This window comes from Drosophila teissieri, chromosome 2L, assembly GCF_016746235.2.
Source record: "Drosophila teissieri strain GT53w chromosome 2L, Prin_Dtei_1.1, whole genome shotgun sequence".
In the NCBI taxonomy this organism is placed as follows: Eukaryota; Metazoa; Arthropoda; class Insecta; order Diptera; family Drosophilidae; genus Drosophila; species Drosophila teissieri.
Window position 1 is genome coordinate 16,835,713 of NC_053029.1, and position 23,610 is coordinate 16,859,322.

The 23,610-nt window shown below is 45.8% G+C and overlaps 2 protein-coding genes across 2 annotated transcripts; one reads left to right on the forward strand and one right to left on the reverse strand.

Moving 5' to 3' along the window:
* Positions 1 to 11,762: 11,762 nt before the first annotated feature.
* LOC122626544 (protein snail) lies at positions 11,763 to 12,935 on the reverse strand. The gene has a single exon (XM_043806840.1). The coding sequence runs from the start codon at positions 12,933 to 12,935 to the stop codon at positions 11,763 to 11,765; it is 1,173 nt and encodes a 390-aa protein (XP_043662775.1).
* A 7,047-nt stretch (positions 12,936 to 19,982) lies between these two features.
* LOC122626086 (mitochondrial import inner membrane translocase subunit Tim17-B) lies at positions 19,983 to 20,813 on the forward strand. Its single transcript, XM_043806210.1, has one exon. The coding sequence runs from the start codon at positions 20,122 to 20,124 to the stop codon at positions 20,653 to 20,655; it is 534 nt and encodes a 177-aa protein (XP_043662145.1). The 5' UTR covers positions 19,983 to 20,121; the 3' UTR covers positions 20,656 to 20,813.
* Positions 20,814 to 23,610: the final 2,797 nt, after the last annotated feature.

A 23,610-nucleotide genomic window follows, 5' to 3' on the forward strand; every position in this document is an offset into this window, starting at 1 on the left:
ATTGCTTAATTATTGCCCAGGTCTTGGGCGTTAAATTTACCTACATAAAAATACGTCATTCCGGCTGTGGTAATTCACTCATATTAATTTCAATTACACACGCCGCACAATGCAATTATGCGTCCGGAAAAGCGCGCGGGAGGGGTGGCGAAGGGTGGGAAGGGGAGGGGAGGGGCAGTGCACTGTCATGTAAACCGAAAATCTGGCAATTTATGTGATCAGCGGCTGCGATTTCAATCAGCGAAAAGTCGCGCGCGGCGATACCCAGCGCTAAGAAAAAAAGCAAAAATTACTCAACACCTTCCCAGAGAACTGCACTTAAAAAAACTCGTCAATACAAATGTCTCTATTCATCAAATTAGGTGGTTTCCTACATGGGTATCCCCTAGAATTACCAGGCTAGACTTGGTTCAGAAACTTAAGAAGGGTTTAAGTATTAAGAGTCTTTTTAAAGTACTAAACTTCGATTTATATCTTTATTACGTTAACTTCTTAACTATTGAACAATACTGCAGACTTGATAAGATTTTTTGTCAGTGCACCTCGAACGGATCTGTAGCTGCAGGGCGAGTTTCTGGCCGACGTCTAAGCGCGTTTCAAATTTCTTGTCCGCGACTCGGCAGCGGCAAAAAGGCCAAGAAAAAGGCAACTGCGACGGCGAACGGCAGAAACTTTAATTAAAGAACACCATAAAAGTGTCGCCCGTGCGATCGTAATTATGAATTTAATCTCAATTAAAGCGTTTATCTTGATTTTGCATGTGGCCAGGCCGGGTCCACTGTGCCTGCTGCGATTGTGACTGGGCCTGGAACTGTGACTGGGATTGGGAGTTGGGAGTTGGACTTGGGTGAGACCTAGTCCCCGTCTGTGGCCAATTTGTTTGCCCAACGTTTGGCCAGTGAATTTATTTGCATTATCCTGCTGGCTGGCGTCGCACGTTCCTATTCCTATGACTGTGGTGGCCACTAAAATGGTGGCCACTATCCGAAAAGCCGGCGCCCGGCTTTTATTTGCTTGGACATGTGCAAACACCTTTGTTGCATTTAGCAGATAAACATTTTTCCATTTCCATGTGGCTGCCTGGCCAGTTATCAATTGGTCAAAGTTTTTATCTAGTGTTCAGCGTGTTTTCCACGAGAGTTGTGCATTTCAATTGCCTCGAATCGGTTAACTTGTTGCTGATAGTTGATCTAAGTTTACCGACAGGGAATCCTCGTTCGTAGTTGTAAAACTAAAATGAAAACACTAAACGGGTGTTTACTTAATAGTTAATTTGTTATTACTTCCAAAAGGTGTTTCATTTTTGTAGTAACTTTTACATTTTATAAGTAATTACTTGTAAATAAAACTGTATCTTTAAAATCTCAACCCAAAAAGTAGTAAGTACGCTTTCCATTTTCCGGTACTTAAAGCTACATTTTTCTCATGAGTTTTCGTTTTTATGTCTGCAGTTCCGCTTCGGCTGGCACTTGAATTTGATTAGTTATATGCCAACTTAAGCATAAAATATGATGCCTGGCCAAGAGTTAACGGGCTCCAATTGGCTTTGACTTGGCCCGAGATCATTTATCAAAAGAATGTCCCGACGCACTCCAAACACCTACACAGAAAGAGAGGGAAGATCGCAAAAGACAGAGAGAGAGAGAGAGAGGCAGACAGCTGGATAGCTGCTCAAACAAACGATTATTGGCTTGTAATTTCCGACTATTAGTAACATTTTGCGATGACAACCAGCGCAGCTTGGGCGATCAGAGGCGTGGGTCGACCACCAATAGGAGGTCGTTCTCTATCAGATCCCTTTTCTATGATTTTCGTCCCGTCCCTGAAACGGAATTAAACTCTGGTGATGACAGCCTAGCTATTTTAATATTAACTAACTATTTATATTTTTAAGTTTTCACTTACATTTGTGCCACACAGGGGTTTTTATATGATATAAATATATTATATACATATATTATTATATATTTCATATTAAATCCTTACTTTAAAGAGACCGTTAAGGTTTATTAAACTTTTTTCCATTATCAAAGGGTTTTTAGTAAAATGAAGTTTGGGACAGTTTTAAATTTTTTTGTTGATTTCTTTATTATTTTTTGAAGTATTTAAAATACAATTTCCAGCACTGCGGTGGGAGGACCTGCCTTTGCAAGAACTCCCCAGCAAGTTGTGCAAATTTGACGGCAAAAATCAATTTGAAAACGACTTCAGAGGAGTCGTGGGCGTCGCCCGCGAAAAGGAAACGCCAATATGACACGCTCGGCGGAGGAGGAGCAGCTTGGCTGACTGGGCCAGGTCTCATGTTACCACAAGCCTGATCCAAGCTGAGATCCAAAGCCCGTAGCCATAGCCAAACCAAAGCAAAACCAATGCCTTAGCCTCAGTCTCAGTCAAGAGCATTAACCAGCTATCGACGACGCTGACGGATGGATGGCCAAGAGTCCGAGGAGTCGCGGCCGGCGGAAGATAAGCGCCGCCAAAGACAAATGCGTCTTGTGGGTTCAGAAAATCGCCGAGATTATTACGATTTTTCATAATAAATTGTGGCAAATCAGGCGCTCTGGCATCATAAGGCATCATTAACAACGACAACGACAACAAAGTCGCAGCGGGCGAGGCAACTCCGCTTCGATCCTTTCACCTCACCACCCTTCAAGGATCCTCTTCCGAGGCGCAAGCTAACACTGTGTAGGCCAAGAGCGTTAACAAGTCGGGACTATGACGTTGCAGGCGACTCTTGAAGACGCAAGACTTTGAGAGCCAAGGCACTTGGAAAAATAAACTGTATAGAAGAATAATTTGTAAATATAGTAGTAGGCAATTTAACCTATTTTTGCTAGCCACTCCTATTTTTTAGCTAGTCACTGAAGTATTCACTCAGAGTTTCAGATATCATACTTTGGTAGAGAGACATTTTCACATTATATACATATGTACTAGATATTCCATTTTTTCGAGTGTTTTGGAACCAACAAGTGGGAAGTGCTTCACGTTCCGCCCCATCCCGACCAGGTCCGGTCCAGTGCGTTGTGGTGCAGAGTGGTGCAGTGTGGTGCGGTCCGGCCAAAGATCAAGCCAGCACCACCAAAGTTGGCGCTGTGCGTGGCGCTCGGCGGCCTCCTGCGAGTTTCTTTGAAGTCCGATGGCAGCGAGCGGCCAAAGTCGTTTATGAGCAGAATGTGTACGCGTTGATGACGCTGATCTGTGTGCAGCAACAACAGCAAAAACAACAACAACCAGAGCGTCGCATGTGCGCAACATCATCCACATCTATTGGAGCAGAAGGAGTAAAACCCACCTAGGAACCCACTGCAGCGAACTCCACTGAACCCAACCCAAGCTGGAGTACACTCAGCAAAATATTGCACATCCAAGCTACTTTACCAATGCTAAAAGCGTATGTTCAAACAATACAGACACTGTCCTGCTTGCAAATTTCTTGTACTTTAGCTAGACATAATAACCCACTTATGCCCGATAACTACGAAGTGGAATTTTCTGCTTGTGTATGGCCACAGAAAACGCCAAAACGAGCCGACCATGTGCCGCATTTACTTGTCAATTTGTTTTTTGGTCAACGTTTAAATAATGAACTCATATTTGCAACTCGGCCCGAGACTCTGTGGCTGTGTTGCTGCACATGCGGCGCATGTCATGTTGCATTATGGTCGGCCAGTTGCCACATGGTCGCTGTCCGATGTCCCTGTCCCTGTCCCTCTCCCCCAGAAAGGGGGTTGCTCACGAGGGGGAGATGCAGGGGGAGGGGTAGTGGGGTGGGAGTGGGCATCGCACTTGCTGTAACTTAATTCCAGGAAGGCTTATGACCGACCGCGCGACTAGGAAATGCCAACTCCCAGGCTGCAGAGGGTGGCCTGCACAAGAGCGGGAATGCCGGCGAAAAGGAGTTCATTCATACGTAATGCGGTAAGGTGGTTGAGTTGGTGAACTGGGTGTGGTTCCAATCGCTCTGTTGAAAGTGCATGTGGAAGTTGAAGAGGGGAATGCCTCAGGTAAATGGGAAGGAAAATAACAGTCAGGCGAACCTTGGCGTTAAAAAGGAAAAATGCCTTCACTAGACAAAACATTTCAAAGCATATTAGGTTCTGTATTTATACAAAATATTATACATATATATATAAAGCATACAGTGTTGGTCGCAATCTACCAATTTCCGAAATGATTTACAATCTCTTACAACAAATTATTTACTGCAAGCAGAACAGTATTCATTTTTCCTTGGCGCCAGTATCATTCACTTTTCGCACATGACAATTAATCCCCAGCCTGATCATTGGCGGCGATACCGCAGCTCTGGCATTGAACTATATGGGGGACTCTGTAGGGACAACACCCACCGGAGACCGAGAACCCGGGGGCAACTGGAGCTCCATTCGAGTGGCGATACTATCGGGCTATCGGGCGTCACCAGCGACGCCATCTCCGACAGATTCGACGTCTCTTTCGGCTTGGTGGCAAAGTGCATTGCATTCTCATAATTTTGATGCAAAGTTGCTGAAATAAAGAAATCGGTTAGGAGCACAGTGCTCCGAGATCGGGGGCGTTGGTGCATAGGTGCCATGGTGCATTGGTGCAGTGGAGCACTGGAGCATTTTCAATTTCAATTTGTTAATGCGCGAGGAGGCTTGGACTTGGACTTGGAGCTGAATCTGAATCTGGGGATTGGGGCCTCGGTTCTGGGCTTGGCCACTTGTTTGCATCAATTTGAATTTTAATTGAAAATGCGCTGGGTCTTGAAAACTCTAAGAACAGCACGCGAATCCGAGTCGGAACAGAAGACTGGCGCCAGTGGTCGGCCGACTCATGTGGGTGGCTATATGTATAATATAACTTCGATTCGAACTGATTTATGGCAGTTGGTTCCGCTTGGCTTCGGTTCTGCCTGCAGGTCAATGCAAATTGCCAGGGCTAAATAAACGAGTGCTAATTAATTAAGCCATTCATATGGAAATTGTGAACATGCAGTGCTCTTGTTCTCTGAATTATCAAACTTTTATCACTTATGCTGGATTTATATAATGTATCTTGAAACGGACATGACATATTTTACAACTACAAACCATTGCGGTTAATTGCTCTAAGTTAGAACTATTTCTAATTCTTACAAATCATAAAATCATATTCTGTCATTTATATTTTATTAAGTTAAAGTGGTGTGCAGGCATATATTTTGTTATTGGCATACCCATTAAATGGCAAAATGTACATACATCTGTAACAAAGTACATAAATGGTATTAAAAATACTCCTTTAAATATTAATATTGTAGAACCCTTTTTCTAAATGTGGCCCTTTTGATTAATCGCGGTCGGCTTCAGAGTCTAACCGCTTATCAAAACACGATCAGAATGTTCAAAATGCTCTGAAATATGCGGCCGCACGAGGACCAAACAAGGAATAATATCCCGGACACACCCAATAAATTTCAGGGAATGCTCAATCCTTTTACCATTTCCAAAAACTCGATCCGGGGGGTTGCAACTGCACATCGGAACATCAGATCAGAACATCAGAACTTCAGAAGTGCAGCGCACAGGATAATGAACCCCCGATTATGGCCAGAAAGTGAAGCGAATGAATTCATTAGGGAAAACTGCCGGCCAACCGACCGCTGACCCTTTGGTCAGAAGGGGCATTTGGCCAACTGTTGTGGGCCCGTACCCGTACCCGTACCCGTAACCGAATCCGAGAAATTGATGAAAACTGAGTGAGCCGGCGGCGCAGCACACGAACGGCACACGAAGGACATGAGCGTGTCGTGTTAATTGCCACTAACTATACGATATAAAGCGGGTCGTGGCGGCGAGCCCTATCGACATTGTTTGCGGGGCGGACAGCCAGCCATATGGTGCCCCGCGAAGATGTATCTATTCTGGGCAGTTCTGGAATTAATTACGAGCTGACCAAATTTGATCACCGACTGCCGTTGGCCTACTATGGATTAGCATCAGAGGTGCGTGAAGGCCATAAAGAAAGCTAAAGCAATGTACGTTTAAAATACAGATATGAGTATAGGAAATATAGGAAACCCATGAACCATAATGTATCAAAATATATTTTTCTTTTTCAACTCCTAATTTAATAATCGCCTATACTAACTTGGTTTTCCCCCTTGCTTGTTTTTTAACATTGTACGTTTAAAATACAGATATTAGTATAGGTAATAAAGGAAACCCATTAACCATACTATACCAAAATACAGTTTCCTTTTTAACTCTTTTGATGATCGCATAAGTCAACTTGGTTTCCCCCTTACTTGTTTTTGGCCTTCTTATGAAATATATTTAGAGGCATATAAAAAATAGCCAAGTGCGCACCTCTGATATCTGGAGCGGCATAAGGGCCGCTGAAAGGAGAAGAAGTCCTGCCACCTGATGTCTGATTTGATGGCCGAAAGGAACACGACTCGCATTGGACCCTCGGGAGTGGAATTTACGGTTTCACTTTCAGCGTTCAAATCAGAACAGGTAAACGTGGCTGCCGATAAGCAGACGGTTCCAGCCAACAGTTGTGCGTCTCGCCCAGAGATAAAGTTAATTGCCGGCGTTTACAATCTGTTAGTTTATGGAGTGTTGCCAACACTTCTGTATCATCCTATCGCCGGCTCGTTAAATACACTTCAGATCGCTCTCCATAGCTATGCGAAACGCTATCCCATAGCGGAAACGGAAGAAAGTCTTTTTCTCATGAATATTTCAACAGTTCGGGAGTCTAACAAGCTACGTCATTCTATGAGATCATAGAACCCTTAACACTATTTGCATATACAGCAAGCGATTGTCCATCATAACATGTGCTGAGGAGTCTGTCACGTGAATACGATGTCTTACCGAATTCCACAGTAAACTTAACTTTTATCATACTGGGCTTATGACTGCCAAAATGTAATATATTCAGTAATATATTCATAAAAAGTTGACTTAATGTGTAAGCTTACATATATTTTTATTGTCCTTCTCTTTTAGCAATTGCTAATAGCAAAAGGCAGTTGCACATTTGACATTTTGTTTAGGTAACTTCGGTAAATAGAGTTCCATCCGTTGAAGATTACTTTGTATTTTTCAATCTTGTTAAGCACGTGGTAGGTATGCTGGATGGAAACAGCTTTCGACAGCTTAAGCCTCGGCAAAGTCTTGAGAGTGGGCAATGAACTCCCTTGTGAAACAGAGACCCATTCCGATTTAAGGGTCATCTCGGCTGTTTCTAATACACCGCGATACAAAAAGTAGGCCCAGCTGAATGAAATTGAGGAAAGTCCCATACATAAATCATTTTCGGCATAGGCTGTGAAGCATCGGCCTCAAGCCACCGCGCAGGGAGGTGTCTATTTTGGGACTCCGAACCGCATCTTTTGTAAATTTCAGTGCGGGATCGGCGGGTGGAGTATTCCCCGATATATACCCGATATGGTATATTTGTAAATGCTGCCGCATCGATTTGCGTGCGATGTGTGTCAAGTAGATGCAATCGCTGGGCGAAGTGAGCTCTGGATGGGATCCCATCGACTGGAATCGATTTGCCTGCAAATTAACGAATCGGATGTGCCTGGAATGAGAGAGGGGCGCTACTTTCTACCCTCTGACTGTACTTTATGCAATATTTATACCTGGATCGTGGCTCTTGGGGAATTCAAATTGCAGATGAGCCACAGATGATGGCAGATGTCAAGCAGGAAGTGAAGGTAATTTCGGTGTGGCATATAAGGTGGCTAATTAGGCGCAGACATGACCCAATCATAACCACAATTAACCGTTTGGCGAACAAGTCGCCGGCAAGGGCAATCAGTCGGCCAGCCCTGGGCGATCGTCGTTCTGGCCCTGTCCCCTTTTTATGATCCCCATCCCGATCCCAATCCCCACTCCGATGCCGAGATGATGGGCCTAGCAAACACAGAGCGACATGTCAACTATAACCACCCATCGATCGGGCTTGTCGACAACTCAGAAGAGTACAACCATCCAAAGACAAGTAACAACATTTATCAACGCTCGCCGATCTACAGCAGTCCAGGCACGAAGCCTACGAGGGGGTTAAGCGATGATGGTGCTGCTGCCTGGGTTATGGGAGGTGCTTTGGATGGGGAGCTGGTGAGCTGGGGAAACTGGGGGATTGGGGCGATCTGCCTGCCTCATCATCAAGTTGATGGCCACAGGAGTCTTAAGTCCGCAGTCGCTTGACTGCACTTAGCGACTACTAACGCCAGGTTTCAGCGGTCATGTAACTCAAGAATCCACTGGCGAAAAATGTCAGTTAATCGATGAAGAGAAAAGTTAGTTAGTAGCCTAAGTGCAATAAAATGTACTTAACTATATTTTATTTAAATTCAAGTAAAGAAGTACTACTCAACCAAATATATATTTAATAGTTAAAGACACCTCAAGGAGTATCTTGTATATATCATAGTTGATCGTAGATTTAAGCCCACTTTTTTGGAGTGTCGGGAATAGAACCTATGCGCTCTGCGACTGGCTTTACAGTTAAGGTCACTGATCGCTGACAGGTTGCCATCCGCGATGCGCGATCCGCGATCCGCAGGCCGGTGTCGAATGCTGGGCACGATCATTTGCATGTGGTCTGGCATAAAGCATAAAGTTGAGCTCTGCTGGATGGCTAGATGGCGGGATGACTGCGATGCGATGCGATGGACAGTTGTCGTGGCTGGGTTGTCAGCCGGCGGCGCAATTTCTCTCCGGGATTTGATTTATGCCATGCGATCGCACATCGCTCACTTGTCGGAGTCGGAATCGGAGTCGGATTCGTGGACCCCTGAGAGGGGATGGCTGGAGCTGGAGCTGGAGATCTGCCGATCATATCTGCTGCTCCACATCAGCGCAGCGATTAAGCAATATGTTTTTTCGGATCAGGCTTACCCACACTTACACCCGCTTATCTGGCATCTCCCGACCGCTTACGAAATCCGATTCCCAATCGAAATCGAAAATCGCTAGCTAACTCGGCTGGCGATGTGTGTGCGGGTACCAAGATTAATGTTGATGCTTTTTCAATTACAACTCTGGCAGCATACAAATTTGGAGTAAAACGTAATCGCTCGTAATCTCAGACGTCCTAAACGACGACTTGGTCCACGATTCCTGCCCCATACCTGGTCCTCCTCCTCGACTGCTGGCAACTCCTGGCTCCTCAGCTCTGCAGCTCCTCGACTGCTGGCTTTTCCACTGAGTGACTGCCTAAGTGGCTGCTAGCTGCTGAATGTTAGATGCTGGATGCCTGAGTTCGGATTGGATTTCCTAATGTTTGTTTTGCATGAGCTTTTTGTCTTGCCTTCTCGCTGGCTTTTCTTTTTGTGAATACCCTTGTTGGAAGTATGCCGATTTGAGCAAAAGGTTAAGGAAAGCACCGAGGTGGTGCTACTCCTTAATTAATAATATATGAAAAGTCCAAGACTCAAAGCTATTTAGACTTGATGGAATTTATAGTAAGCCAGAGACACATTTTTCGAGAAGGGTACCCGCTCTTCGCTTTCCAAGACCAAACAATCGTTTCTAGTTTTTGTTTGCGCTCTGTGACATGCGCCGCTCGCTGATTGCTTGGCCTGATCCTCCGGCTCCTCCTGCTCCTCCGCATACTCCTGCTGCTCCTCCTGATCCTCTGCTGGCCCTCGTATTTCTTGGCAATTACAAATGCCGCAGCTTGTATCTCTGCCGGCCATCGATTTGTATGGCATGGAATGGGCCGCGTACTCGAAATCGGAATCGCATCCACCGTGGAGGCTCGGATATGTGGCTTCCATCGATCGCATCTCGTTTGCTTTGTCAATTGCAATTTGTTATCGCGTTGCCGGACTAATGGGGAGTAGGTCCCCGATCTCAGGTGGCTCTGGGATCGATTCCCGGCGCGGGATTTGCATTCAGCCGAGCGTAAAGATCGACTGACTTTTGTGGTCTGTGATTTCGCTTGGCTTCCCTTTAAGCGGTGATTAGCCGCAGGACAATGGCAGAAAAGGATGCCGCAGAAACAAAGGGCGGAAGACTTCACAGAAGTCGGTCGCCCAGCTCTCCCAGTAGGTCACTGGGTGAAGGCATCTTGGGCAGACAATCGGGCGACAGGTACGGCGATTCCTAGACTCTTTCCTGCCATTGTCATTGAACATCCCGGCAAGGTGTTCTCCTTACAGCTGATGCATTGTGGCCAGTTGCATCTGGGCTGCAGTTTTTTGCAATTGCACAAGAAACGCGCTCTGATTACCGTAGAACTGGAATGATTGGCCTTTGTCTGCACTGGTTCCCCTTGGAAATGCGTTTTTGTGTGCCTTATTTATGGCCAAAAGGTGTTGCAACTGCAACATAATGTCGCTTATGCCTGTCCTATTCCAGCACACCCGCATTCAGCTATTTATGTTTTGAAGTCACACATTTATGGAATCCCCTTGTTAATGAAAATACTCATTTCTGTATAAATATAAAAACTGAAGTTTATGAGCAACATTCAATTAAAACATGGCTTAACAAATTTAATCCAAATACCTACTCACCTTGCCTTAGAACTTGATAGCCATACGTGCGTAAGCTGAAATGTTTATCCATATCTTGGATTTATGCCTCATACCTGTTCAAACTTAAGTATTATCACCGCGCGGGTCTAATCAAATAGTCAGATAAACCTCGTCGGGTTCTCGGTTGAGAGCATGCTTCAGTGGTAATCCAATCCAATCAGGACTCAACTACCGTCTGCTATGTCAATCAGGACTCGATAAGCAGCCGTCGCTACGTTTATCACCTGCACTCCTTGGTCCTCTGGAGTCCTTTGGTGTCCTTTAGGGACTCGGGACGCCATCCGCTCGGCAAAATGCTGGAAAAGGATTGCAGAAAAGCAAACGTGCGGCGATGGCGGTGTCAGCTAATTAAATATTTGCATTGGCAAAAGGTGCAAAACGCCGAGCGATTTGAACTGAAATTGGTGGAGTATTAGTAATGGGGGCGGGTTAGAGGAAGTCCCCGAAATGGAAAGTGTATGACAAATCGGTTCCCTGTTTGCACATGCCAAAGGTGTTTTCTCCGAGAATTCGATATTGCTATTGTTGTGATTTCTGCTTTTCGAGAGGGTTGGCGGAAATTGTCACAAAATATGAGCTCTGCCCTGCTCCAAGATGCGGATGTTTGGTTTCCTGTTAATTATTGTGTTATTGGAAGGCACATAGAAGCGGCGGAAAGAAAGATTAAATTTTTTAATGCAGTTCGGTAGATTATGGTATACTACTAGGAATGTGTTCAATAACTTATTGTTACCAAGTTTTTAATTGTAGTCCAAATATTTCGCATTCACATCTGTCTGTACTTGAAGCCGAAATATGAGTAATAGAACTTAAGTTAAATAATTCCAAAAAGTTCACTCCTGTATAAGGTACTTTCTAATAAATAATAAAGACCATGTAAATTTCTTTTCGTATGTTTTATTCTTATAAAAATATTTAATCTTCTTTTTATACTCGGATCAATCTTAACAACAGTGGGCTTAACAGTAATGAGAATACATAAATTAGGATACATAATAACTAAATGAATAGATTTGGTCAAATGCTGCGTGTGACAATGGCAATATACATGAACTTAAGCTAGGAATACTATGGCTGAAATAAATATAATAATAGTAGCACCAAAACCGAATCGACTTAGTTCAAGATTATACTAGTTATTGTCTGTTTGTTTGGTCTTCGCCAGCGGAATGTGAGTTTGCTTAGGTAATTTTTCTCCTGCTGTGGGATTCCTGTGCGCTTGCTGAGAATCCTACGCAATGGTGATGGTGCAGTTGGAGCTGGAGTGCTTGTTGAGCAGCGACATCCTGGAGAAGGACTTGTGGCACACCTGGCAGGCGTACTTCTTGACGTCCACGTGGGTCTGCTGGTGGGCTCGCAGGTTGGAGCGGTCGGCAAAGGATCGTGGGCAGTCGGGGCACTGGAAGGGCTTCTCGCCCGTGTGGGTGCGGATGTGTCCCTGGAGCAGCCAGGGGCGGGAGAAGGCCTTGCCGCAGATGGGGCACTTGCAGGGCAGGGTGTGGGTGCGGATGTGCATCTTGAGGGCTCCGATGGTGGTGTAGAGCTTTCCACACTCCTCGCAGGAGTGCGTCTTCTTCTCCTGGTTGCACTCGGCAGCCGGGCAGTGGAACTGGCGGTGCTTGGACAGGCCCATCGAGGTGGAGTACATCTTCTGGCACTCGTCGCACTTGAAGCGGTAGTTCTTGGCGTGATTGGCGGCCACACTGGCCGAGGAGGCACTCATGGCCGGGGTGTAGGAGTATCCCGATGAACTGCTCACACTGGCACCGCTGCTGCTGGACTTGGCCTCATCGAAGAGGTGGAACAGAGCCGGCAGTGGGATGTCGTTTCGCACGGACAGATCCTCTGGCTCGGAGCCGGTTTCCAGGTCGGATCCCGGGCTGGAGGGCGGCGTCATCTGCTGGTAGCTGTAGGCCGACTGGGGCGAGGCCATCGAGCTGGCTGGCGAGGGGAAGGCGGCCAGATGGGGCTGGTAGCTGCTCCACAGGGCGGAGATCGGGTTGCAGCCGGCGGCCATCACGAAGGCGGACTGGAAGGGATTAATCGTGGTGGGAGTGGCGGTGGTGTAGCCCGTGGTTGCTGCCGTTAGTCCACGCATGTGGATTTCGGTGGGCAGGTAATCCTGGGCCTCCACTGGCGGCGACAGCAGGCAGGAGTTGGAGCTAAGGCTGGAGATCCTTTCCGGTGTTTTCGAGAGGTTCAGCACATAGTCGCGTTTCGGCTCCGGCTGCTGGTAATCCTGGGTCTCCTCCTCGCGGCCCCGTTTCAGGGATAGATCCTGCGGCTGGTCCTGGGCAAACTGCGAGTCCTTGGTCAGGGCCAAGGCCTCCGTTTGTGGCAGGCGCTCCTCCACGAAGACGATGGGGCGCTTCTTGAGCGGGCAGCTCTTGTAGTTGGCGGCCATTTTCGAAGTGTGTGTGATTACGTTTTAGTTTCCGGTAGTGATCGAGATCGGTAAATCGAGAGATCGGCGATCGAGAGGCGAGTTATATGGTTTGGGATCGAGTATAGAGCGGTGGTTGCGTTCTCGGCGAGAGCTGAGGTGGCTGTGACAGGTCGACTGTCGAGCACGCTCTTTTATACCCGGAACTCTGCCTCTGCGCCTCTGCCGACGTCGCTGCTGCCATTTGGTGGTGGTTCTTCTTCAAAGCAGAAAAACACTCGCACGTGTGCGTCGCTACCTAGCAACAACAACAGCACTTTTCCCATACCCTTATTGCGTGTTTCCCTCACTTCCCTCTACCTGCTCTCTCTCTCTCACTGTCTCGCCCTTCCTCAGTTTCCACCTCTCGCGGAAGAGCAGGCGCAGGCGCACCCTCCCAGGAACAAGGATCCCCGTATAAGTTATGACAGCTCTGCTGGCTCTCCAATTTCCCGACACGTCCACAACCCACCCGTAATAACTCCTGCAGGTCCCCGGGTCCGAGTGGCAAGTTACACTATCGTAGGGAGGCCTACCTATGGATCACCCTAAGTATATCTATTTTTAAGCACGAGTCAAATAGGACTCCTAGTAGTACTCTTCGTGTTTGGGGTGGTTTCTGTTTCTGCACTTAGACTGAGTGCTTCAAGTACATCTGCCGAGGCCCTAAATTCGATTTCGGGGGGAGTTGAACCTGAGCGACACGCACCGACAGAAATGACACCTTCGCGGAGAGGAGTTCCAAAAATAGCACTGATAATGAGCCGAATTCCGAGCACCAAGTGTCAACTCTGGGGTGCACTCTGCGCTGACTTATGGATCATCTCCAGTGGCTCATTGGCAGCGATCGATGAGAGCTAGGAAACTAGCCCAGGGAATGGCTCCTATGGCTCCTCATTAAAAACTTGAGAAGGAACTGACGGAGAGTGTCTGGTCTCCTGTGAGCTTACCTTGGATCATGGACATCTTGTTCCCACGAGTTTTGCTTAGATGAACATAATTGTTAGGATATTCCCTTGAAAACATAACCATATAGTTACAAGTTACAAGTTTATACTGATCGCACGATCATACTATTAGAAGGATTCTCGATTAAATTGAATAAAAATGTTGAAAATCATACTGCCCGTTATCATCCCACTGAGTGAGTCCTGGACAATTCCCACAACTCTCGCTTTCCAACTCCCCTGATCTTTGACTCCTTGCCTCATCGCGCACACACAACTTTCACAGCAGCACCTCCAGACTTTCGAGCCACCCCTCCAGCCATCGATGGGAAACTTTCCCAACTCCCACTCCCGCATGGAGGCTGACATGCAGACGTCGTACCCGGAAAAACAGACAAGCCCGCATAGCCAAGTCCGATTTTCCGGGTCGTCAAAAAAAACCAGGCGCGGTGGTAAAATTGGAAAAAATCCGAAGCAAACCCAAAAGTTTTGATAAACCCAGGAGGTGACAAAAAATTCCAGCGCGGAATTCCAATTCCCCGCGATTCCAATTCCTGCAACCAATGGCGTGAGGGAAGATGGGAAATGTCAAGCCAATAACCCAGCCGCATTTCCATTTCGTATTTCCCTGCTTGGATTTTCCTTCGGCGAATGTCCGGATGTGGATCAGCGAAGGATTTAAAGTAATTTCCCATCTTATCCAATTACGCAGTCAGCGAAACTCAAGCAAAACAAGCCGCGCCGAGTGGGAAAACTGGCTGGGGGTTTTCTACATGTCCTCACATCCTCACCTCACCTCCTACCTGGTGGGTCATCCCGGATATCTCGGTTATTACGTGTGTTATTCCGCGCAACGATCGCCATGACACATCCAGGCACCTATCACATATCTACCTAATGATCACCGCGATGAAGTCCTCGGCCGCGGAATGGCCCGATGGGCTCCGCGGATAACCCGGCCAGGTCCTCATTCATGTCGCGGGAAAATTCGCACTTGTCGCCCGCATATCCGCTGAAGTACCTGACTTGCGAAAATTCCTGGTCGGGTTGCCCCGCTCATTAGCATTAGGTAGATTGGCAGCCGGTGTTTTCCGCTTCATTCATTACCTCAATGTTTGGGGGAAAACCCTTTCGGGGGTTATATACCTTTTCCTCGACTCGCTCGGGATTTCTGCAGGTGCTTGGCTGCAGTTCGATTTACCCTGCACATTGTTGTTTCTGTCAATTTTCGCTGACAATGGGCCCGTCCCATTTTTGCACCTTGTCCTGGCTCATTTGTTCAAGCTGACAAAGGAAAGGGAACACCAGGATCTGCAGAGCTGGATTGGTTTTGTTGGAAGAGGAGCCATTCGAAATCGCAAATCGAGTCACAAAGAGAACTGGGTCGACAACCAGGAGAAGGAGGAGATATTATGGGCAAAAATTTAATCTAAAAACTAAATTGTAGACCTTTAAAATAGATGCTTAGCAGAAGTTTTATAAAATTCATAATTTATGTTAAGATAATGGTTTTTATTGTTTTCTTCTCATATAATATTCGCGTATCAGTCTCAGACAATTATTCGCTACTTTTGCCCCAAGGATCCTGTAACTGTTTTTCCAGCTTTACAGTCTGCGTTTTTCCAACTCAAACCCCCACTCTCTTACAGGCCACCATAGCCTAACAGTATATCCAGGTCACCTGGCCTGATGAACCTTTCGCAAAAAAGGAGAAATGAAGAGGAGAAAGGAAAAGAAAGGAACGAACATTAGGGATACCACCAAGAAACACAAACTATGGCCCAAGATATACGATGTGTGATGTCGTTGACAATGAATTGTTGATTACTATACTACCCCCAGGGCAGGCTCTCCTTTTTTGGCACGGAACAAAGGAGCTGCGATCCATAAATCGAAGATCGGAGAAGCAGGGAAAATCACTGCCACGGGCTCTATGTGTGTGGATGTGTATGTGGATGTGGACCGGGTGCATTGCACAATCAATAGGTTCGCGACACAATGGCCGAAAACAGTGGAGTAAATGTTTTGAAAAGCCAGCGAAAGGAATTGCTTCTCGGAATCCTTCGACGGGGCCGGCGTATCAATGTCCTTTAGCCAGAAGAAATCAAAAAGTTGGATCACCTGGCCGTATCTGTCGGCGTTTATGTGCGGGTGCGGGTTCCATCGCTACCTGTGTTCCATTGTTCGCTGCAAATTGTGAATGACCCCCGACCTCGACCCCGAACCCAGAGGGTCTGAAAATCCAGACAGAGCCCCAAATCCATCGGAGCAGCAAGCTCCTTTGTCGCAAGTCCTGCACTTGTGGCAGCTGCCTTGACTTCCAGTTCGATTCCCCCTTGGATTCCCTTTTCCTTCGAGGTCCGACGCAGGTTTCGCGCCTATTCACGGTTCGTTATCCTGTCAATTCAGTGCCGGCATTACGGATCCTGTTGTCAGTGTGCTGTCGTCATCGCTGCCCCAAAGTTCCTTTATGCCAGAGCTACTAAGCTGATTAGGGGACATCGCGTGTGTCCTGCTTGTTGGCCACACTAAATACTCTGTTTAGCCTATTACACGTGTCTCCTAAATGAAGTGTGTAAATATTGTTTAAGTCCGTTGCGGCGATTACGGACTTCATAAAAAAGGGAACGTTTTTTGTTTGAAGAAACTGACTACGGGGGTTGATTGTGATTACTCACTAATAATAGTGATTTCCGCTGGGAAACACTTCCGAAAAGGAGGGTCACCATTTCAATATATAGACAAATAATATTAAATATCTTAACAAATTTATTTTTATAAAGTGAATTAAATTTAGTTAATTAAATACAAGTAATTGAAATACCAAACTTAGATGTACCCACCCTATGCTATTTTATATCACTTTAATTCTTTGATATATGGGATATGTTACCCCTGATGTAGACGCACACCGAGTTATGCTAGGTCAGGCCGAAGGAACTCCCCCATTAACAGGATTTCCAACACCTTTTGGCAGGACCTCAGATGGGCAAAGCAAAAAAAACCCACACAAACACAAGCCAGCCGAGGAGCCGTTAAGAAAAAATCATTGCACCGGGCGGACGGGTGAACAGACAACAACAATGGCACAAGGAAACCCAAAGGACATCGCATCTGCGCCTGCGGGCAGGCAGGAGCATTCGAAATCAGGAATCAGCACAAATCGGTGCTGGAAATAATGTCAACTCGAGGGTGGCGCGTTGGTGGCTTGGCATTGACAGCTGCAGCTCAGCTCAGCCCAGGACTCTTCTCCTTTGGCGCGTCTTCGTCTTGGGCCTCGGCTTGGGTTTTTCGTTTTCAGTTCTAGGTTTTTGGTCTTTGGTTTTTGGCAAGATGTGCATCTGTTGGCCCTCAGCCCAAAAAAATCGAGACTTGATTCGGACGTTGACTTGCATCTGCGGGCGTACAATGCCGAGTGCGGAGGAGGGGAACTTGGCAAGTACACCAGAAAAAATATGGCAAAATTGCAAAAATCTAAGTTGATGGAAAAAACTCTTGTTTTAGGATATCTACTTTTATTTACCAAACTTTTGAATCGTACTACAAAGTGCTACTGAATGCATTACTACATAAACAGAATAGGAGACTATAAACTAAGTTTAGCTCATAATTTACCATTGCTAGAATATTCTTAAGCTAAGATTTCTTAATCATACTTTTCGATCATTTATTTTTTGTAAAAGTTGTATATTGGACTTAAGGCGAGTACTGGTTTTTTAGAGTGCATTAAACCACCGCAGTTATGATCGACATCGGAATACGAGTAATCACATTCAGGACGCAGGACACAACAATAGTGCACCATTCGAGATTTTTCAGCATTTTTTGGCGGCAGGCCCCGGGCTCCTACCTGAGCCACATCCTTTGTCGACTCCGGCCTGCCTTTGATTTTGAATTTCTGAATTTCATTGCCCGGCTGGAGGCTGTCGGAATTTGAATTGGACTGCTGGGGTAATGCAACCGCAATTGTTTCGCCCCCTTTGTTCTCGCTGGCGTTTTGGCATGTGCAGGGATTCTCTGCGAGCCGGCAAATGAGTTCCGTTCTGGATTCCTTTGTCGTCGGGTATGCAGATGCATATTCCTCAAGACATAACTAAATGTTGCATCACAGCTGCCCAAACACTGGCCTCTAACGGAGCATTGGAGATCGGAAGATGGAGAACGGAACAGTTTCGGAGATCATATCTGCTGGATATTATAATTTTCGAGTTATTACTGTTTGCATAATGATTATTGTTTTGATATAAATGGAAAAACAGTGCAACAATAGATGGCCAAACCTATATGTGAAGTCCTACACTTCTGTAGTGGAAATGTATTTGCAAAAATACAATATACGACATAGTGTGTACATCGTAAACAGTTGTAGGATAGTGTTTTTGAAAATATAAATAGGAGAATAAATTGGGATTTCAACAATAAGAAATATTTAAAATAATTAAGTTAATTAAATAAATTGGAGAATAAATTGGGATTTTAACAATAAGAAATATTTAAAATAATTAAGTTAATTAAATATTTATTATTGGGTTAGTGAGCCAATTCTTTTCCAATTTGTCTTTACACTGGAGATTTCAGTTGGACGGCAGATTTCAGTTTCCCGGAAAACTTTGAGGCAAGAAACTCCCGAGTTCGTGGGAATCCCCTTGCCGGACAGCGTCCTTCGCCGGAATGGCCAATCCTTTCGCATAATGTGCCCACATTAACACCGCGTCGATCTAATCCCATCTCTATCATTTATAAGCGACAACAATTACCGAGGAAATGAAGATTTCATTGGAAATCCCGCAGCGGTGGCAAACAATATGCCCAGTATTTACATTAACAAATTATACATAACGTCTTATCCTGCAGCCAGTTCCCGTCAAATGATCCCCGATAACATTCCCGGGACTCGGGAGTGAGAGCAATCAATCGAGTGTAACACGTTCTAACGATTTACATGTCAAGTTGACGAGAGTTGTCCTGTGGAACAATGGACTGGCGCTTCGTGTGTGTCCAGGTGTCCCCTCATACTCGAGTGTCTGCCCATCGATTTTGGTTTCGATCGGGGTTTCGCTTTCATTTGTCACCGCTGTCTGACACCTTGTTATGCGGAGATATCCATCGAGGGCCCGAACGCAGAGACTTCCACTTCCCCCTTTTCGAGCTGAGCAAACACAGTTGCGGCAGTTTCAAAATTTCGATTATGCTCGCGTGATAATTATGCATGCAATCGTAAGCTTCCCTTTCTGGAGTGTGGAATACGCAGTATAAAATGGTTTGGTTTGGCTTGCTTTTATCGGTCGACGACAATCGGTCTCATTGTTTCCGTTTCCCACCGTCTGGTTGTGCCTTTGTAGGAATTGCGTCTTTGGAAAGGCCCCCATCCCAATTCCAAACTCAAACCCAAACCCGAAGCCAATGCCTCCGTCCAATCCCCATTCTCGATCCGAAGTTGTCCAGCTGCGGCAGTAAATTTTATGGTTAACTACGGTCCGACATTTGTGCTATTTAACCTTTCTGTGCCGCTGAGCTTCGGGGCAAGAGATCCCCGATCCACGTGCGACTCTGTTTGCTCTGGCTCTGGTTCATATGCTAATGGGCGTCTGTCTGGTGGGGGCACAAACAAAGCCAAGTACTTCTTACTTGCAACCTGTAGTGCGAAATGTGAGTCCTCCTCTGAGTTTAAAATAATAACTAGAAGTGTTGTTATCAAATAATGCCTCCAGTACTTAAAATCTATTAGATGGCATATAGTGAGCTAAATAGAACCAAGTACTTCTTACTTACAACCTGTAATGTAGTGCGAAATGTGACTCCTCCTCTTAGCTAAAAATAATTGCTGAAAGTCTTGTTACCAAAAAATGCCTCCAGTATTTGACATCTAGAAGAAGTAGATGTAGTAGAAATCTAGCTATGTAAAACCAAGTTCTTATTACTTACAACTTGCAGTGTAGTGCGACATGTGACTCCTCCTCAGAGCTTAAAATAATACCTGTAACTGTTACCAAAGAATTGCCTCAATTATTTCAAATCTATTTGATAGAATATAGTAGCCTTGGTCGCACGATTCACAACGCACTCTGAGATTGACAGACACAAAACGCATATTCTGCCTATCCATATTGAGCGTCACATACAACTCAGTCGTTGAACATAAACAGAAGGTTTGAAATTCGACAAATTCAGTTTTCAGTTTCGGCCAGAGATAGGAAATCCTGCCAGCGGAGAGTGGGACAATGGAGGAGTACTCGCGGGAGCCGTGTCCCCATCGCATCGTCGACGATTGCGGAGGAGCCTTTGCCATGGGCTGCATCGGGGGCGGAGTCTTCCAGGGACTCAAGGGATTCCGGAACGCACCGCAAGGCATAGGACGCAGGGTCGCCGGCAGTGTGGCCGCCATCAAGACCAAGTCTCCGGTGATAGCTGGAAGCTTCGCCGCCTGGGGCGCAGTGTTCAGCATTGTGGACTGCAGCCTGGTCCACTTGCGGCAGAAGGAGGATCCCTGGAACTCGATAGTGAGCGGAGCAGTTACCGGCGGAGTCCTGGCCTCCCGCAACGGACTGGCTGCCATGGCAGGAAGTGCCATCATCGGGGGCGTGCTGCTCTCCATGATCGAGGGCGTGGGCATATTGTTCACACGCTTCACGGCGGACCAGTTCCGAAATCCTGCACCGCCGACCATGTCCGAGGCCAGTGGAGGATTCGGCGACTTCGACTCCTCATCCGGATTTGGGTTTCCGGGTGTTCAGCAGGCCACTGCAACAAGCTAAATTCCTATGTTTCTTCTCTGGGAATGTAATCACATTTTTTGATTTTCACAAGTGCTAGATTTCATACCGTGAGATTTAGCAAAAATAAGTTAATCGCGATGTACAGCAATATTCCATTTGAGAATAATCCATAAAAATAAAATAACGACAAAATTACAGTATTAGTCTTTGCACAAGTAAAAAATATAGAGGATATAGAAGGTGATGATTGCACCCGATTATTAAGATGCAATTATTTTTTTTCTGGCCACTCCTGGTTTAAGTAGCCCACTTCTCGTTTCTCATTTGATATCCGTGGTAATTCGTTCCTATTCATATTCATTATGGCCTCAACAGGTAGTGGGTTGTGTCACACTTGCCCGAATGCAAACCAAAGGCACCTGCCACGTGTCAAAGGTCAGCGTGTGATATTGGCGAATGTTTACCTGTTCCAGATGACTACCTGCGAGGCTGCGCCGGCGCATAGAGTCAAGTGTCCGGTCGGGTGTCCGTGGGTGTGGGTGTGGCCACTTTACAACCTGTCCACTCGAGATGACCGCGGTGTTCTGGCAATTAGCCGGTGCTGAGTGGCACTGGCTACTGGCCACATGTCCGTTTCCAGTTCTTAGCTGGAAAGTCTCGAGCGTACTCGAATTATAGTTTTCCCCCGCAAGGCAAAAAACCAAAGGCAACGCCGATTTCCCAGCACACATGGACAAATGAAGACGGCGGGAAGGTGGGAAGATGGGATGATGGGAAGTCGAGCCCAGTTATAAAATCGTGGGAAAACGCCGCCTACAAGGAAATCCCTTTTCGGCCGACATGGAAATTCTTGAATAGATGGCCCAAACACAACATATGTAACTTTGGCTCGTGTGTTTTTTTCCGCGAGCGCCGACTCCTCGTAATGTGTGCGAGATTCCTCGCCTTGAGGAATTCCGCATCACAACATTTGGACACGCCTGGCGCTACGGGAAAAGCACAGCTACATCATCATGTGGCCCGGCCAGGATGTGTGGGAACTGGAGAACTGCGAACTGGGAACTGGGAATCCAAGGAGTCGCACCTACGCGTAGTACGTGCTCCGGAGCGGTCAGCTCACACATGTGTGACCAGCACTGCCAGTCCTGTTTGTTTTCCCAGCTCCGCAGTTGGAGTTCCGCCATATGTGAGCGGGTCAGGAGAACTCCCTCATGGGAAAACGCAGAGCCCAGCGAAGTCGAAGGTAGGACCAAGGTGAGAGAGACTGGCACATGGCCCTTCGAAGGAATCCTACCGCTATCACAGTTACACCGCCAAAAATGGCTAGTATTGAAAGTGGGAAATTAGATTGGGAAAAGGAGTTTTTAAATAATAAGTAATAAATGGAATAAAATTATTTATATAATTAAATAATAATGGGTTTTTAGGGAAATCGCCCAATTAAATGTTAATTTTTTATAAATGTATATTTTTATAAATTTACCCTTTGACTCTTTCCTACTTTTTAATATGTTTTAACACAGTTAAAAACCGTAAATCTTAAGGAAAATTAATACGAATTTTTGGTACTTGAGAGGGCAATATTTTTCTGCGTCTAGATAAGGCACCAGGCCAAACAGTTCACACCTTCGCCTGGACAGGCTTGAGATTGGTGTTGGAAATGGGTCCGAAACGGGGCATGTGGCCAGCACATGTTTGGCGTTGGCCAACAAAACACCTCAATGCGAGAAATCAACCCAAACGGAGGATTTTTGCATGCTGCGCCCGCATGGCGCTAAACACGAGCCATTTATCAGGGAAGTTGAGGCTAATAGAAGAATCTAGCAATTTAACAGGCAAAAATATTCAAAGTCTAAGATCTTGGTTAGAGAAAACAAATTTAATAAAGTTGCCATTCTCAAAATCCTTACGATCAAAAGTATAATATTCTGCGTAGCTCATACCTTCTATTAATCTTGAGAGCGATGATAACAGATATGTTGATCGATTTTAGCCTTGGCACATGTCAATGCCAATCGTTGAACCGCATTCAAATGAAGGCGAGGCGCATTAAAGGCATTTTTCCGACTTGCTGGCACCTTCCAAGCTCTCTGCATTAGAAGATTTGCATTTCGCTGGAGTGCCAGTTGAATTTCGTATTCCCGAAATCAGGCGCCAAAAATCTCATGCATATATGACACACATTTGAAGTGGGACTGGGACAAGTCTGCAGGCAGACCAATGCATTTATTACGCGACTTGATTTTAGAATTCCTAAAAAGCTACTGCTAGCTGAATAAATTAGGCTCCAGCCCCCAGAAACCTGGGCTGAGTTCACCACAAGTTCAAGGGTGCTACACAGCGAAACGTCGGAATTGAAGAAATATAACAATAAATAACATATCAATAATTCATAACGAAAAGGTTATTCTATTTGCAATGTGGAACAAAATGAATAGTATATACTTTAATCATAGAATATTATTCCACACATGCATATGCATATCTAGATTTATTTTGTTGTATTTTAATAGAGACCATAGATTTTATCAAAGTTTTAAAATATATTTCCATATATATTATTTTCTGTCAACTGTACATTCTCATCTAACATTTAGAAGATCATTGCACCCAAGCAGTTCGAAGGTCGAGCTGAGGACACCACAAATGTGTGCACTGCAATAGTTTGCAAGGCAATGGGCAATGACTCTTTTCCATGTGGTGGCATGATCTACGGATTGCCCGACTCCATTTGCATTATTTCAACCGCATCGATAATCGCTTTCAATTTTCTACTGCCGCTTAGTATGCATGCGATCCATTTGCATGTTTTCGGCTGATGAAATTGATGAAATCATCGTCCAGCGCAGCTGTCGAAAGTACTCCGTCTTCCTAGGGCAAAACTGCATCCATCAATGATTGGCTCGTGATCTGGGACTCGTCTTTCACTCTATCAGCTCTGACCTTATCCCAGAAAGCGGTAATCGGATTCATTAAGGCAGCCATGCTTACACT

Excerpts from the sequence above, each read along its gene's own strand:
- LOC122626544 (XM_043806840.1), bottom strand. The coding sequence starts at position 12,935 with ATGGCCGCCAACTACAAGAGCTGCCCGCTCAAGAAGCGCCCCATCGTC.
- LOC122626086 (XM_043806210.1), top strand. The coding sequence starts at position 20,122 with ATGGAGGAGTACTCGCGGGAGCCGTGTCCCCATCGCATCGTCGACGAT.